General features: G+C 45.3%; 1 protein-coding gene across 1 annotated transcript; it reads right to left on the reverse strand.

The window, feature by feature from the left end:
- Positions 1-5713: 5713 nt before the first annotated feature.
- LOC149348315 (uncharacterized) lies at positions 5714-18585 on the reverse strand. Its single transcript, XM_089588062.1, has 5 exons — positions 18257-18585; positions 17836-17908; positions 13886-14004; positions 8331-8396; positions 5714-6058 (listed from the first exon to the last, which is right to left on the reverse strand). Exons 1-5 carry the CDS (start codon positions 18315-18317, stop codon positions 6006-6008), a joined length of 372 nt encoding a protein of 123 aa, XP_089444188.1. The 5' UTR covers positions 18318-18585; the 3' UTR covers positions 5714-6005.
- Between the last annotated feature and the right edge of the window lie 97 nt (positions 18586-18682).

Consider the following 18682-nt stretch of genomic DNA (forward strand, 5'->3'; position numbering starts at 1 on the left):
GGCGGGGCACGTAGAGGACCTCAGCGCTATTGGAAACGCGCAATCTTCGTCTTGCTCGGCCTCTAGATGTGACCAAACAGCCACAGCTGGCAACATGCTCTTTAATTGTAGCAGCCGCGGAACTCTCCACACGGCGCACGACTACCACTCCGATTGGCACACACTCGGAAGCTAGCAGACTGCTGCGCCATCGGCCGTGGTTGGATTAACTGCTCAGCAGCGCTTGAAATTCACCATAGTTTGCAGGTAGCCAGTTAACTGTCGCTACCCAGGTAGCACCGAACATTACAATTTTATTTTATATCACATTATAATAATGCTTGAACCGTAACTACAAAACAACACAACAAAGACATTTTAAGCAATGGGTCCCAGAGCTTTTCCTAGTGTTCTTACAGTAAACATGTTTTTTCAACTAGCAGCACTTAGCACTAAACCTATTAGGCTGTGCCCGCCATACATTGCATGCATAGCCCCATTATTTTGTTACAAACTTGGCTTATTACCCGTTCGCCCCTACTAGTCATGGCACATCCCCCAGTAATGGGTATACAAAGTTCGACTCCATTGCCTATCGGGAAGCGAGTGTATATATAGCGTGTATGAACTGAATGCTGTGCTGTATTGTGGAGATTAAGTGCCGTCTTCGTAGGAGGTCATTGAAATGCGCCGATGAAATTGCATGTATCATCACACTGGTGGCCCTGCCTGCTCGTGTAGTGTTGCTTCATCGTTTTCGAGAAATACTTTTATGTCGTTCACATATTTATTTAAAAAGAAAAGGATGTTAAGAACATTCAAACAATGTCCGACCAAAGCAAAAATGTAACATTGCTGTAATGTTTCAGTGCTATCTGGGTAATTGCACAACTCATGGGTGGCTCAGCCACCATGCTACCCTCACAAGCTGATCAGTGGGCCATATCCGGGTTTTGATCGAGACTTCAAGGTATTCGAAGAGTAACGAATGATAATGCAGTGTGGTATGTTTAAACAACGATAGTCTTTACACCGACAAAGAGTGGCTGCAACAATACAATACACTATTGCTATAGACCTAGCAGAGCATTGGTATGGCAACTGCGCTATTCTGTAGCTCAAGTGAACAGGCGCACTTAGCGCAGTTAGCCGCTCTCGAGCCTCACTCTACATCCATCCCGGACAGCAGGTTCTAGGAATGTCCTTTTTGAAGCCGGCTGGTAGTGGCGTCGACTGCAAATGAGCTGCAGTCGTGGCGTATCTTGCTGCTTGCCGAGGCTGCCAACCTTTTACTCAAGATGTGGTGCCCTCTAGGAAGTGGCGAAAATTCGTCCGTTACTGGATGAAAACAGATGCACGTGGGAGGCGCTGACATGATCCGGTTCCATGAGGAGCTAGCTGCGCCTTCGAAGTGACAGTGCTTGACAACTGCCGCCATCTGTTGCACGTGCCTGTCACTAACATGAACTGCACATGCTCAGTAGGAGCTGGAGTAGAAGAGGCACGCATACGCAGAGCAGGCGTGTGAAAAAGGCGGAGGGATAGTGCCCTGAAACGAGGCATGAGAACTTCCCGCGGTGTGGTGGGGGACATTGCCGACACGGAGCCATGCCGACTAGGCCGAAGCCACAGCTGCGGATAATTTATGGTGAAAGCCTTGGTTGGGGCGTCTGTTACAGCGACATCAGACACTACTCTCTTTCGTACTTGGTGTACTGAACAGCACGGCGAGAGCGCTGGGGGATGGGACCCAACTTCCGGAATGGATGAGCTCCCTAACAGCTTTTCACTGTAAAACCAGCGCAGAGCTCGCGTGTAGAAAAGTTTTACAGTTGCTGCAGTATCGATGCACACCGGTATGGAGGAGCAAAGACAGAAACATGTTCGAGCACAGCTCTTGTAGAAATTAAACATAAGCTAAGCAACAGCTTAGCCGCAATCTTTTGTCACTGTTCCGAATGCTTTGGATCGTTCATACCACAGCTATTTTGAAGAGTGCCTTCCCAGGAAAAGTGAAAATAAAATCCTAATGACCCAAAAATGAAATTCTCCCTGTTGTCGTTCCATCATAGCGGACACCAGTGTCACATAAAAAAACCTCGCTTTGTGGTCACTTTACAATGCTCGAAAGCAATGGCTATTCGCAGTAGTATTTACAACACTGTCACTTATTTTACGTGTGAACTGCTCAAAATCATTTACATGTCTAAAGATGCTGTGCAGTGATGTGATTGGCTAAAGTCACTTTGGAGCAGTCAAAAGAGTGTTTTGGTGCAGATTATATATGTACAAAACCAAGGAAAGCACCAGGGTTTTTTCTGTACCTCTGATCATTGGGAAATTAGCAACTGTAATTAGTTTCTAAATGACAGTTGAACACAAAGCAGTAAAAGAACCACATGCTGTTGGTAAGATCATATTCATTAACTGAATGGTATGCGGGAACTGGTAGGAGGAAAGATATGAAAACTTGATGTTAATGAGGCACCGCATGATGCTGGCATCTGCAAAAAGAAATCCTGCCTCAATAACAGATGCAGGTTTTCTGAAGGTTGCAATCACGTCACCACATGTGGCACTTTAGACACCGACATTGGTGCAGCCAGACGAATATCCACAATGTGATCCCCGGTGTGAAATTACTAGATTCAGAGAGAACATGTTTACACATATACCCTCAACTGTTACATTCCTCCAATGGATGCCTCCAATACAGGCATCCAAAAGGGATGCATTAATTATGATGCACTCTGCCGCCTTGAAAGCACCGTAAATTTCTGCATGAAAGTTGTTGCACTGAAACTGCACAAAATGACGTCAACAGCTTTATGGAATTAAGCAAGAATGCTTCACATACGCACTGGCAGCCTACACTGCTGGCTTCAAAATCCATACCCAAAGCAAGGCTTTGCAAGAAAGTTGTATCTATAACAACCAGTCTCAAGGCAATACAAGGCTATGAACGTGCGAACCATTGCATGTAAAACGCAATTAAGTCAATCATCCCCCCCCCCCCCCCCGCCCCAAGGACTCTACGCAGTCTACAACTGGATGAAGTAGCGGAAACTGCAGTGGCATTTGGTTGCGACGGAAAATGCATTCGAGCAGTTCAGTTGCACCTTCTAAAACTCATGCATGCAATGAACTGCACCCCATTTATACACCGATTTTTCAGACAAAGAGTATAGCTTAACCAAAAACAAAATTGCAAGCCTGAATAAAAAAAAAACATCTTGAAGCAATTTTCTCGTCATTGAGAAAAATACAATTTTGTGCCTGCTAGTTCTGAACAAACAGGGGCAGGCGTTTGGGTGCGTCAGTACTCCGCAACATACGCTCTTGCAAAAAACTAAATAACCTAACGAGAAAGAGATTGATGTCAAGTTAACGCCACTGATATGCCGTCCATTTTTCTGTGGAGTCTTGTGCTAAAGCCTATATGCTTATGGGCCGAGCCGCCACAGAACTGCAGAAGCGTTCAAACTGCTTTGATGCCACAACCGTGTGTTCCAGAACTGTAGCCCTATCGGCACTGTCGAGCCAAACCTTGAGAGTTTTGGTTGAGACACATGCACAAGCCACTACCTCGATTGGTGGTCCAATAAGAGTGCTTCAACTGAGCACCAGAAACGTTACCCACAGGTTCGACCAAATGGAGAGTGCTTCCAGGGATCAGTCTGTCAAAGGTTGAAGTCAAAACATGGATCCTGATTTACGAAGCCCTCGAACTGCCCATTACACATGCAATGAGCAAATGAAAAACACTTCAGGGGAATGGACAGTAAAAAGCAAAGCAGCCTTTATTATAACGACGACCATCATAATCTCAGCACCAATAAGTGTCATCAAGGCTGCTAAAATTTGAATAAAGCACACAGCACTTCAATCACAAGGTAAAGGCCTATAAAAACACAAATCAGCCACAGAACCCATTACAGTTTGCATGGCAACAAAGTGTACAGCTACTCCAACAAGGCGCTGCACTTCATAGCCTCGTCAATGAGTTCCCTGTGAGCTGGTAAATAAAACACTTACAAGCAAATAAAAAAAAGGTCTGCACAGATCATTGTGGCAGAGATGCCTGTCTTGCAGACAATAAAAAATATAAATACTGTACACAATTTATACAGCGTTTCCCCCGATAGCCTAGAGACCCCATGGAACTGTGCTGGGTGTCCAAACGGTACGCTCCCAATGGACGTACTTCTGAAACCACACTGAAGCACTTTCGTCCGTAGGAGTGACACGTTTGCAATGTGCGTATCCAATACGTTCCAGGCCTTGGCTTCTCCATCCAAGTTCCGCTAAAGTGTTTGGAAGTTCTTTGGTCGCAGATGCCTGTGTCCTGTGTCACGCAAGGCAAGAAATCTGACCACAGTTGTAATAATTTGAATGGTGGGTTGACAAGACCATTGGGAAAAAAAAAAAAAATGATCCTAGTTTGGCTTTTGAGAAGCCCAGGGCAACGCAACTATGTACAGGTGCAGTCAAAAGTAAATGGAAGGCAATATTCATGAAAAAATTTATTCATTGGCCCCCTAATTCGTGCATCCTTCAATACATATGTGCAGCCTAATTTGCGAATTGCACTGTGCACCAACAAGCATGGACCACTATGCTTTAGATTTAAGGGGGGGACCCGGTCTTGAAAAGAAAATTTTATTAATCTAGATATAGTAAAGAAATTTTCAAGCCACATGTATTTTTGTGCACTGATTCTAGATATGTCATTTATTTTCACGTAAAACAATTCCTTGAGCACGTGTGCAATTTTTATGCAAGTATTATGGGAAAAGTTTTGAAGAAAATTTGCTGCAGGAAACTCGCTGAAATGCATGTCTTTGGGTTCTTACGACACCAAGGAATGCAATAAGGGTAAAATTATCATCCTGGCTATCATATAACTTGAGTTATAGGGTACTGAAGCTGCCACTTCAGAAACAGGAATACACACTTTTCTTCTCATTTCTGAAGTGACAACTTCAAAACTCTATAACTCAAGTTCTATGAGAGTCACGATGATAACTTTTACCCTTACTACATTCCTTGGTGTCGTAAGAACCCAATGGCATGCATTTCAGCGAGTTTCCTGCAGCAAATTTTCTTCAAAACTTTTCCCAAAATACTTGCATAAAAACTGCACAAGTGCTCAAGGAATTGTTTTACCCGAAATTAAATGACATATCTAGAATCAGCGCACAAAAATACATATGGCCTGAAAATTTTATAACTGTGACTTCAGTAATAAATTTTTTTTTTGAAGACCAGGGTCCCCCCTTAAAGAAATTAATTTTTTTTTTACAAAGTTGCCTTCCATTTACTTTTGACTGCACCTGTACAGCAAGCATACACTGAGATTACACCTAATAAAAAAAGCACCTGAAAAACGAGTCACAAATTAAACCTGCATGCCGAAAAAGAAAGCAATGCATTAAAATGAACCTCTTCCAAATTACGATGTGCGTTAAGGTAGTATCAAATCACTGAGCCCCACGCTTCCATTTCTACACAAAATGACTTCCAAGTTCTTCCGCATCAAATCGCGCAAAATATTCTTAGTTGTTCAAGAGCACATGTAAAAAAAAAAAAAAAAGAGGGGGGCAAAACTGCCCCATCTCCCCTAGAGAATTCGCCTCTCAAGTTGGTCAAAAATTATGTACACATCTGAATAATAAACACAAAACAGTCCAGTCACTTTTTCAAGAACCACAGTAACTGGAAAATAAGAGCGCACTGAGCATAAAAAAAATCGTGCCCTTCCATCTGAACTTAAGGTCGGTCACTGTACAATCAACTTGGTTCCAAGCTGTCTGGTGCCGTCAGCACTGCAGGTAAGTTCCTCCGACAGTGCCCAGAGTTTGGCCACAGAAGAAATAATGGCATGTCGCCGTCGTTTCCGGCAAATGAAGCAGCCAGCCCAGACGAGCACTCATTGTTCTTCCAGAGAGTGCGTTCTCTGGTTGATGGTCTTTCGGCCAGCTGTGCCACACTTTGAAGGTGCCAGCTTTGCCGACTTGATGGACTGGCTACCTGCGTGTCTCGTCTGGCTCTTTCTCTTGGTAGTAGACGACGCTCCGATCTGCATGGATTTTTTTGTTTTTGTTCTTTTGCACCAAGAAGGTATGGGGTAACTGTAGTTGGGAGAATGATTACCGCTAAAGAAATGAAGCGAGAGTAGCAAATGAGGTACTGCAGGTACAATGGGCAGCCTCAGACTGCCTTAAAAAAAAAAAAAAAAATTTCGCTAAAAAAACGTAAACAGTGCGCTTTCCTGGCGCACTGTTTGCATCCGCAGTAATAAGGTATGTAATGCGGTCACGGACACCTTACGCCCCCTGTCGGAGTGGACAACAACTATTTTTTATTAGTTGTCTGCTCCAGAAGGGGGCAGCAGGCATCCGTGGGTGACCTCATTACTTCGAATCCGTGCGCTCCGACGTCATAACCATTTCGACCAATCGAAAAGCGTGACACTTCTGCTGGCAACCTTCTGTCGACAACGATGAGGACCTAAAGGCTTTCGCCTTAAAAGACAAAGTGCACTAAAGCGAGGTTAACAAGGCCACAAGTGGGGTCAATGAAACCCACTTATGAAACGAAAAGTCACAGAGAACACTTGTGCTCACAGTCACAACAAAAAACTGACAGATTTCCTGTGACAATGCTAGCTGAGGTGCTTAACAGCACATGATCAACTACTGGCTAACTAAAAGCAGCTGACACACACAGCCAGCTACCAGCACATACAGTCTATGTGTCCGGGGAATCCAAAGGTTTTGTGAAACCCAATATGAGAAGCCCTGGTCTGGAACTTACTGAAGTAAAATTCAGCCACAAGCAGAAGGCAACATGACAGCTCCCTCTGCTAAGCCCACTCCAATTCAGCTTGGAGCCACCCAAGGCAAACAACTTATGCGCGGCTCTCTAGTCATCCGTCCCAAGGCTTGTGTAAACAGCACCAATTTGAGACCCAAAATGTCCATAGCCTTTTCTAAGGCTCTCCAATGTTCCCACAAGTAATGCTACTGAAATGGTTGGCATACAAAAGCAATAAACTGAACTTGTCGCTAGATTACTCAGCTTCAAAAATCTGACTAAAGAATGGCGCTGGAGACCAAAGCCACATAAAACAACCTGTCCCAGCAGTCCGTCAAAACTGCTATCAAGACAGTAATGCTGGTGGCCGATACGTAAGTGACATCACTGTGATGCTTTGTTGCTCATGAATGAGCACTTGTTCACACTGGGAAATAACACTCAATTAGGCTGAATCTAAATCCAAATTTGAACAAACATAATCAAATTTACTCCACATTACAGATGCAGGTATTTCCAGGCAAGATTCCCAATCTGAACTCAATTTAATTTTTGGCTAGAACGTCAGTAGCCTGGAATAGCGTATCTGTTGCCTATTGCACGAAAATTGAAAATGTCCAGCGTAAGTTCATACGCATCTATTATGATAGATATATTGGTCGCCGTCGTTTCTACGACTATGATTCTCTCTTGGCAGACCTCAATATGAGTACCCTTGGCGACAGGCGACGCGTACGTGACAAGCAGTTTCTGCAAAAAGTCGTGCGCGGTTTCATTAACTGCGGGACCTTACTGATGTCGCTGAATTTTCGTGTGCCGCATGCAAAAGCCGCAATATGTTTCGACACATTTTATCCCGATTTGCACGCCATTTGTCCAATGACTCGTTTACAAATCTTATATAACAAAACGTTTATTGACATGGACATATTTGCCTAATTGTTGTTTTCGTGCCTGCTTTTAAATGTTTTGAAATGGTGATTTTGATGTATGTGACCTAGTGTGCGCTCGTTTAGGCCACTTGGCTGTTGAGGCACACTCAAATAAACATATCTATCTATCTATTAGCAAACACAATAAATTAGCGAAATGTGCACAGCAGACAGCCTAAAGATAGAAATGCCTTACAAATTTGAAAGCCTTGTGCATACAATGTTAGTTTGTGCTGGATCTGCTTGCATGAAGTTCCTGTATGTTTACGGCTCACTGCACTAACCTTACTTTTGTGCTCACCCGTGCTTGGAGTCAAACCTTTGAAGTATTGAATAAAACAATGAGTCCATGGCATGAGGTTACAGATATCACAGAACCTCTGTGCTTTAAAGTCGCACACCGCATAGAAACACAGCTGAACTGGCCAGAGTTCAATTCAGGCCCACAATGCAGCAAACTGACTGTACAAACACCTTACCCGCTCTGACTGCAGGAGCAAACCAAGCCATTACCTTGTGCAGTCCACTCTTCCAGTTATAGTCTACTATGCATAGGGCGTAGCCGCAGTACACTGAAGGAGCTGGGATACAAAAACAACTCACGATTTCCATCGCAGGCTCCCGTGGCCTGCTGAGAGAGTTCTAGTTCATTGCAGGTACGCTTCCACCCTGCGAAAAAAGAGCAAAGACAGGTGAAGACCCTCTTACCTCAGCTGCTGGTTAGCACCATTTTATTTATTTATTTAATTACCCTCAGGGCCATTAGGCGTTACAGAGGGGAGTGGGAATAACATGCAAGTACAAAAAACAAAACAGCAGCTAGAAAAATTGAATATAGTTACAGCATTTCACAAAACAAAACACAAAAGAAAACAGCAGCTAACAAATTAACAAAGTTATAGACACATACTTATATAAAATTAATAAGTGTTACAAAACACAGCAATATTGTGGGGAAGGTGATTCCAGCTGACACAAGTTCTGGGTATGAATGAATCGTGAAAACATCTTGTACGACAAGGAGGGATCCAAACTTTGTGACGGTGATCAATGCGTGCTGAAATATAGGGTGGTCTTTTTAATAACTTCTCTTTAAGATGAGGATTATGATAAATTTAGTGAAAAGTACATAATGAAGCTATTGACCTGCGATGGGAAAGAAGCTGTAGGGAAAGGTTAGCTTTCATGGCAGTTACACTACTAGTACGATGATAGTTGGAAAGTATGAAGCGACAACCGCGGTTTTGAATTGATTTTAAGTCAGAAATGAGAGATTCGACCCCAGGTTTCCACACCGATGAATGAAAACCACACTGGCTTCACCACTTCAACATGTACTGCACTCACACGTACGTAATGTGAAGGGGGAGTTTGAGACCTCATGAAAAAAAAAAGGAACTATTACAACCGATTTTAGCATCTTCAAGATATTTACCGCTGAGGGCTCAGGAAAAACAGATATCATGCAAAAATATACAAGGTGTGTTCTGAAAGTAGTAGGACTCATTTTTTTTATATAAAATTTATTCAGGAGAATAGTACAAACGATTAGAATTTTTCAAGGTAGCACCCTTCCGCACCTACACGCTGCTGTCAATGAGTTTTCATTTTCGTACGCCTCCAGGAACGCCTAAACCGGAATGCTGTTTAGCTCCCTCGTCACGGCCTGTTGAACCACATCTACCGATCTGTAAAGTTCCCCTTCAGCGTCGATGTTATTCTCGGGAATAGAAAATAGTCTCGCAGGGCCAAGTCGGGGCTGTAGGGGGGCTGAGACAGCGTTGCCACCTTGCGCTGGGCAAAAAATCGGGGTCCTCATTCACATGATGAAGAAGATCCTGGCAGATCACTTTCCGGTTGGCCTTTTGCTCCTCTGACAACACTCCCAGCACCAACTTCGCGCACATTTACGTCATGGCTAAGTTTTCTGTCACGATCTTAAAAACTTGGGTTTGACGAATGCTCAAGTCATCAGCAATCATTCTGATACTCATCCCACGATCACTGTTCAGTAAATTGTTCACTTGCGACACATTTTCGTTGGTCTTGCTGGTCGAAGGGCGTCCGAAGCGGTCGTCTACTTTCACTCTTTCCTTACCTTCTCGGAACAGCTTGTGTCACTCAAAAAGCACCTGATCTACCCATGGCATCGTCACCGTAGGCCTCCATAATCATGTTGTGAGTCTCTTTGCCCGTTTTACCAAGATTTACACAAAATTTGATCGCGTATCGCTGATCCAGTAAACGCTCGACGATTCTGCGTGACGAGACGTTTCGACAGGGGTTCACAGTACAAGCCACCTGCTCGCTTCAACGGCCGAGAGCCGACTGCCGATTTTCCCCAGTATTCCCAATATCCCCCTTCAACGATCCTGCACGTGCAGATTACCTCTCGTCTGGTGCCCATTCAGCATTCTTTTTCTTACTCAACTCAACTGTGTCAGTGTGGTGTCTTCCTAAACAACCTCCGCTGCCGTCTTCATATGTATGCACCATCCTCTCCCATGACCGAGTGAGCCAGGCGACACTAAGCCGTCAAAGTCAAAACATTGGCTTCTCCTACCAGCTCTCAATCCCGGTGGCGAAGCTAGCTGCAGCTATCTTGAACACCGAAAAGAAGTCGCACCATATTCATACCTTGATTCTGAATATATAGTGCGAGATGCATTCTGAACCTGATTAAATAAAAAAACAATGTTATATTTGAGTAAATATGGTAATAAGTAGTGGGTCATGCATGCTACCCACCAGACAAAATGTCAATTAGCAAATACAAAACACACACATGCATGCACGCGCACAGGTGATTTACAGGCCCTTTTCGGGCCCTCATGCTCCAGGAGTCCTCAAGTCAAGGAGACGTTAATTCGATTTAATTAGGGAAATCAGCCACACAGAGAAATAAATCAGTTTCGAAGAATGCTCGGAACGTGTAGATTGAGTTCCCGCAGCACAAAGACGAGTTCAGATTCCTCTTCACTGCACCTTTAATGGACCACATATGTCCGTGTGTTGGATACTTGTTAATTTAGAGAAGCTGTCCGAACGCTATCCTTCCTCAAGCCTGAATTCCATGGTGCAGTCTTTCCCATGTGTTTCTGGCATGGTAACAGTGGGAGGGCCCTCGTCACTATAGTGAAAAACAATCCGGTTACATGGTTTGAGTGAGTTTTGCTGCCAGCCTGCAGCGATGCTGGACATTACACAAATGTTTACCAGCCAGCCAAGCCCACCGAGATAAAGATGTGCCCTTGTCAGGTGCTGTTTGCTGCTTGCATGGTTCTGCACCCCATTGCATGGCTGGCCAGACCTGGGTCAAGCACACCCTTCCTAGGGCCTCACAACCTCATGGTTACCCTGCAGTGAGCGTAGCACTAACTTAGCAAAGGTCTTGGCCATGGAAGTGGAGACCATACATTGGTGCCTCGGAAGACAATGCCAACAAGCGAGGACGCATCACCACTGCAGTGCCACACCACGGAAGTGGCTGCAGAGGCCCTTACCATTTTGAAGCAGTGTTGCTTAAGACATTCCAAAGAACATGCTGTATTGTCGCATCCATACAATTTTTATACCAAAGGCAAACAAATATTTCAAAGTTTCTCAACAAATAAATTCACTATTGTGGGGACGAGTTCAGCAGTTTTTCTCAGGGCCATTGGAAAATATATCCAGTCTAGTTTCCCCTCGTTCCTTCAAGTCTGAATTAAACAGACCTTCCTGTACTAACAAATTTAGCATGAGAGTTCAAGGACTTGCATGTTTCGAAGGCAAGTGTCTAGCGTTCTAATATACAGTAGACTCCCGTTAAGACGAACTCGCTTAAGATGAACCCTTGGTTAAGATGGACAGTGGTGGTCATTTGTTTGGTTTCCCATAGAGTCAATGCAAAAAACATCTGCTTAAGATGTACACTGCACACGTGCTAATTGGTTAAGATGAACTTTCACGACCAGCCGTGCCCAAGCCATGCAGCTTTACTCGACCATTCGAGCAGTATTTCAGCGGAAGGAAAGAAAAAAAAAGCTAAAAAATTGAAAGCTTTTTTGCACCATCGACGATCCATGCGACACGGGGAGGCACAGAGACCTAACCACGTCTCCGTTGAAAGGGCGATTCTGTGAAAGCAGAACTGTCGCTGCTCCTCCCCTGTGAGGGCACTGAAGGATATCTTGGAAGGTTACGTGATATGCCTACGCCTGTGGCAAGCAGACGATTTTCTCGACAGACACAAAAAAAATAACAGACTGGGCAGCACTCAACAGTGCCTGATGCACTGCACTAGTAGTGCAATAAATGCTTATGTTGCAATTATTTTTTTCCTAAATACGAAGTATTTGGACACACACTGCATGCTCGAACATCATTTTAAGAAGCACTCCTAATTAGATGAACTTCTGATAAGATGAACAGTCTTCATGGTCCCTTGGAGTTCATCTTAAAGGGAGTCTACTGTAATGACGGCAGAATGCATCGACAAGCTAACAAAGATGAGTGGTCGCGATATTTCTTGAACTTCTCTCCTGCACATGCCCCAAAAACAAGACGTATATTCGTGGTCACCTTAGGTGCTTCTTTCTCACCATGAGTACTGTAAATGCAGCACTCATGCTTCTAAAGCAGCCATGGATTGATGATGAGAGCTATATGAGGTCTAAGTGAATCATCACTCAGCTCTGCGCATCACGCAGCTTGTGTTTGCGCAAGGATAACTGCATTTAACCTGCACATGATGCTGCAAGACTGTTATGCTGCTTGTGCCATCGGACTGTTTGTTCACACTTACATAATGTGCCGCCCCCACCCGATGTCCATCCTAAGTATACTATACATAATATGCAATGCTACCATGAATAATGCACCTCTTCATGCTTGCTATGTCCATGCCCGAAAAATAGTTCACTATATACTCCGAATTAGAGACAACTGTCGTGTTTTGTCGGGGACAGCAGACAAAGGTCAGGTGGGTGGAAAACCGAACGTGGTTTATTCCATCACAGCTTGTAGTGGAATGCCCGGTGGCCGAGCAGCACGGCTTATCTTATAGCCAGCTCTCGCGATCGTCGTGCCGCCGCTATCGCTCTAGCCGCGACGATTACACAACAACAAGCATATTTTGTTGAGACAAAGCTGGAGTACTGAGACTAGCGATGTCGTGTACTTTGCTTTACCTTTCCATTTTGCCGTCCTGCCCCTCATAGCAACATGCGACAGATTGATACGTGGCTGGCAAGCCTCTTCACACAGACTCTATCCACCCGCAAGAAGTAAACTGACCACCAGTGAAAATTACAGCCATTATTCACGAACTGAATATATGTCTGCCTGCCTTGACAGCGATTTGCAATGCCTAGCACGCTTTTGTTGCGAAAGCAACACTACGCGAGTCGCCGAGCCATTTTGCGGAGCTGACGAAAGGCCATACTGCGCATGCGCGAGGAGCTGCCGTCGCTGGGTGGGTGACTCAGAGGTGCCGCCGCCGCGCTCGCCAGCGGCGCAGCTAGCGTGGCGAGGCCGCCGCCAAGCACTCTCCATCGCCTCTCTCTCTCTCTCTCCTCGTTGCTTTCGCAGTCCTCCAGGTTTAACCAGAGCTATACCACTGACAATTTTTATTTATCGCCAGTCGGTTTCATCGAAACCAGTGATGTTTCATTAGAGAAACTGCAGATGTAATACCCCCACCCTCCCACTGGACTGAAAACTCATGTTGAGAGCATTACAGGCTCCCCGAATTGGTGTGCACCGTGGGCGAGAAAAGCGAAAGACCGGTTGATACTGAATCCCTCATCATCCAGCTGAAAAAAAATTTCGATCTAGCTTATGTAACAGAAGAAATACTCGACATTAAAAAACTATCTTCTTTCTTTTCTCCCTCAACTTGTACTGGAGCGAGCAAGAAAAAAAAAACAAAGAAGGCTAGAAGTGGATGACTGTGCGGTCTAGCACCAGAAATAAAGAGCACTTGACACCTTCACAGTTTGCCTGTGAAAAATATCCTGTGGCAGCAATATCTATCTTTTCATTCCTGGCCTTCAGCTTGCAAATGCTGTTTTCGGTCGAAGTAGCGTCTTTGTAGCCCCAATGCGGCAGTCCACTAATACAGGCCAACTTGAGTGTCTTCTCAAGGTCCTTTCAAGAGTTGCAGAATAAAAACTCACACGTGTGCAGGTAACTGACAACTTGCTCATGGTGCTGCGAGGCGGGGTCCGGCGTGTCGCCCCTGACACCACTCTGCGACCGCCGCCCGTTGGCTTGACTGTATGGAGGCCGTGATGCACTGCAGGAGATGAAAAAAATAACCAAGAAAACGAAAAAAAAAAAAACTTTCAACGAGCTGTCACGGATGCAGAGTTCCAACATGGATCGTTTGAGAGCCCAGATTCATCACTGAATGTAGCTTCCAAGCAAGTGTGGCCTTGCTTGAGCCAGACGGCACGCTGAGCAAAACCGGCTTGACTCCACAATCGCATGTACACACATACTCAAGCTAATAACGCTGTCACACGGTCATTTCGAAGGCATTCCAAAGCCGATTGAGCACTGTTAAAGGGTGGCTTCGATGACCAATGAGTCAATAGCCTATAAAGTCAACAGGGCAGCAGCTGTAAGCACTCTTGGACGTAGAGCACTTGCAGCAACACGCTGGGAAATAAAATCAGCAATATCACCTCTGAAAAATATGTTACTCCAGAGTGTACAACTTATTTTGAAGAAAAAAAAAAGGCAGGCTGGGGTACAAAACACAGCAGCAAGTGTAGTACAACGGTAGCCAGCTATACAAAAGAACAACCAACACCAGCAATGAGACTGCAGCTTATCCAAGACAACAAAGTTCACTTAACCCTTTGCAGCACGGTGTCTAAAATTGCACACGAGACTTTTTAAAAAATTTTTTTCCAAGCCTCTAGAGCTGCTTTCACGAGCCAGTGATGACAGCTGCATTACAAATTTCTGCTGAAAATAATGATGATGCCATTTCGTGCTAAGAAGAAAAGGAATGCTTTATAAAAACAAAAAAAAAATGAAGATGGACATTGCGAAGTTCTGCGGTGCGTCTAGGAAATGCTGTCTGGTGCTGCAACTTATTCGATCTCTCACGCAGAGGAATGTGCCATTACAGGACACTGTAGCCAAGTTTTTCCGCAGTGAAAACAGCTGCAGATGATAAAGAAAATAATTAAATGGCAATATTTAGGCGTAAGGCTGCAATGTAATACTTCCAGCCATATTTATGAAACCATTAGTTCATCAGGAGAGTGCATTATAGGCTTTAGAATACATATAGGCACCACATTGCAACACCACCTGCAGCAACTAGTTGAAATGGCGTGCCGGCGTCCGTAAAAATGCATGCTCTTCTGAAGATGGTGTTTTTATATGTGAATCTATCAACACAAGATTTTTTTTAGGCAAAAAAAAAAAGGGTACTTCTAGAGCAAAAAAGGAGCTTACGTGTGAGTAACGTGAAAGTACTAAAATTGCATTCAAATTCTATTCTAATTTTATTTTATTCCTTCGGTCTGGTTTATGGGGGTTTAACGTCCCAAAGCGACTAAGGCTATGAGGGACGCCGTAGTGGAGGGCTCCGGAAATTTCGACCACCTGGGGTTCTTTTACGTGCACTGGCATCGCACAGTACACGGGCCTCGAATTTCTCCTCCAAAGAAATTCAACCGCCGCAGCCGGGATCGAACCCGCGTCTTTCGGGCCAGCAGCCGAGCACCATAGCCACTGAACCATCACGGCGGCTTCTGTCAGCAAGTTTTGCAATGGCGCCAATTTTCGGGTGACACCGAGTTTTCGTGTGGATGGGTTACAGGGGTTTAACGTCCAAAGCGACTTGGGCTATCAGGGACGCCGTAGCGAAGGGCTCCAGAAATTTCAAACAGTAATCTAAATCTTTCACATTAATAAATAATACTGCATGTAAAATGGTCCCAGATTTCTACCCAAAGACAAGCTTCTCTACCTGTCGAGATGCAGAGAAAGTATATGGATGGACAAAACTCCTAGCGAGAAGATTTATTAATTTTACTTCATTGCTGCAAGACGAAAACATAAGGAGACATGCATTTACCAAGAGGCTGATGAAGAATAAGATATAAAATACAATACAAAAAATTTTTCAGGCAATTCCTTTCCCCCAAATAGGGACTGGTTGGCCACTTTGCATAAGCATGCCAAAAGCTGGTTTGGTTTGGTTTACGGTGTTTAACGTCCCAAAGCAACTGAGGCTATGAGAGACGCCGTAGTGAAGGACTCCGAAAATTTCGACCACCTGGGGTTCTTTAACGTGCACTGACATCACACATTACACGAGCCTCTAGAATTTCGCCTCTATTGAAATTCGCCTGCCGCGGCCAGAATCGAACTTGTGTCTTTCGGGTCAGCAGACGAGCACCATAACCACTGAGCCACTGCGGCGGCTTGCTTTCCAAGAGATCTTGTGTACTCTTGAAGGTATGTCTCAATATGTGCATAACAACCCCTACAGCAAACATGGCGGAAGCCAACAGTAACCGAATCCCAGGGGCATAGGGGGTAATACAGGACGTACTACGTCCGCCGCTATGGACAGGGGGGGGCTCATGAACAGTCTCAAGGTTCGCTTACACTACGCATAAGTACTGCCAAAAGCAGAAGATTGGACAGCCGTCACCACAGCTCAGTTGGTAGAGCAGTGGACGCGAAATTCGGAGGCCGTGGGTTCAGATACCACCAGCGGCATGTGGCTGCTTTTTCTGCTGCCTTTATTAATCTCCCATTATTAAGAACTACAAAATTACAAAGATAGCCCCTATGCTCCTGGGTTTCAGTGGCCGTTGGCTTCGATCATTTATGTCATAACAAGCACCTCATTCCATTCCCTTGTCTCCTACAGCAAACATCCCACAAAAGGGCATTCATAGAGAACTGCAAATCTATGCAAGCACTGTATCTGAGCAGGTTTTAAGGCTGAGAGTTCCTTCAGGTGTGTTATCAAACTTAGTCATCAAATATTTAGAACAAAGGGGAGTGGTGACAGCTACAGCATAATCAAAGAGCAAATGCACTGGTATTCGGTCGGGGTACATCTTACTGTCTTACTTTTTTTAAGAACAAACAATGCATATTCGACTAATCACACCAGAAGAAACATGACTCAACCACTGCAAAACATGCACTCCGGCGTTATCATGAAAAGCACAAGTGCCCATAGATATCTATCAGCTGTATCAGATAGGTATGTAGCAGCTGTTTACCATTTACATTCCAGAGCTGATTAAAATCGCCATCGCCGATAGCCCAGTCGTTCGTGCTTCACGCGTCATCCAAAGCACAAAAATATAGCTGAACGCACTCAACTGACCAGCGGTTCGCGTTCAGTTGGTTGCATCATACGACGCGACGTGGCAAGATCATTTTTTATTTATTTTTTCATAAAACGCATGGCATGGCTGGCTGATATAATGTTTCGCACTGCTCGCATTAAGACACAGACGTTTAGGACGATATTCTGCTCAAAACGGACCGGTTAAACTGCGGTTAGGAGCGGTTATAAGTTAATCAGACGTGGCGCGACCATAGTTCTCGATCCACATGCCACAAACACGATCGCATTCTCACAGAACGAGTTTTCCCCGAACAGCCGACCTACTTTCAAGTTGGCCAGCTGATGCCCCCTGCGTAAAGCGACAAAAATAAAAATATAAATACGAGCTGGGGACCCGATAAGTCACTGCGCCTGAACAAACAAAGGCGTAGTGTTGCAGGTCAAGGCGTAAACGCGCGAAACGTTTCCGATTACGAGGCACAGGCCAACGAAGTAGTACACATAGTGCGGTTAAGGCAAACAGCGCTAACTATAACGAAAAAAAGTAAGTGTTAGTGAAAGAGCTGCAATAGCTCACGGTTTTTCAAGCATCGGCGCGACTCAAAACACGACGCGTAAAGAAAACGCTGAGATGCGGAAGGCGTGACAGGTCAGCATATCGCGCGGCGCGCGTTTTAGGCCTGACCCCATGAACCGCGTGCAATCTGTCACGTCAGCGGCGCGGGAGACTGCCGCGTCAACGACCGCCCCGAAACCTCGTTCGGTGCCGAACTGGAGAGCAAACATCAAACCCACCTCATGTCCGCAGTACTCCGCTGAAAGTTCGAGCGCTGCTGGTCCGGATTTCCCGCCTTGAACGACGAGACGCCTGCGAAACACGGCAAGGGAGAGAAAAAAAAAAAAAAAAGCGCGAGGCGTCGATTCACCACCGACCCAACCGTGTTCATTCACGTCACACGACGCTCCCCGCCAAAACACAGCTCAGGCTGCGCGAGCGAACAAAAATGAAACAACAAAATCGGCGCTTCGCTGCCTTTTTTCTCTTTTACGAGCGCCCCAAAAATTCCGCGTGCGCTGCGCGAACCTGTACTGCAACTCGCTTCGCTGGGGCTAGCCAGCGAAAGCGGCGAAGAGCGTGCTAGTTCGTGTAGGTAAAACCGTCTCACGATAGCCACGCTGAGACCGCCGACCACAGAAAGGTTGGAGGAAGACTCACCCGAGGCGCGGCCTCTCAGCACAGCATTGTTCGCGGGCAGGCCCTTCGAGACGGCGAACATGCTAGCGCGCTTCTCAGCTCTGCTGGCTTTTTTCTCTTCACGGCCACTGATGGACGGCGTCACCGAAGGCTGTTCGTCATTCTCCGAGAGCACTAGGCTTCGCTATTAGTGGATATTAGGCGGAAAGTGGCGGGCGTGGGGTCTGCGGAAGCCGTACAGCAGCCCGCCCATTCAGCTTAGCTTCTCCACTTTGCCACTTTGCTGTCAAATAAACATAACAAACGTGGACGAACATTTCTATGGCCGCCTCGGCACCGGCAGCGCTGGCGTCAGCCATGGAGGAAGGAAAGAACTGGCGTCAGCTCTCTTCATGCTCTTCCCATAGAAACTCGAGTTCACCCTCTGCATAAAGCACACTCTTAATT

The sequence above is a fragment of the Amblyomma mixtum genome, chromosome 4, assembly GCF_055824585.1.
Source record: "Amblyomma mixtum isolate Tamu chromosome 4, ASM5582458v1, whole genome shotgun sequence".
In the NCBI taxonomy this organism is placed as follows: Eukaryota; Metazoa; Arthropoda; class Arachnida; order Ixodida; family Ixodidae; genus Amblyomma; species Amblyomma mixtum.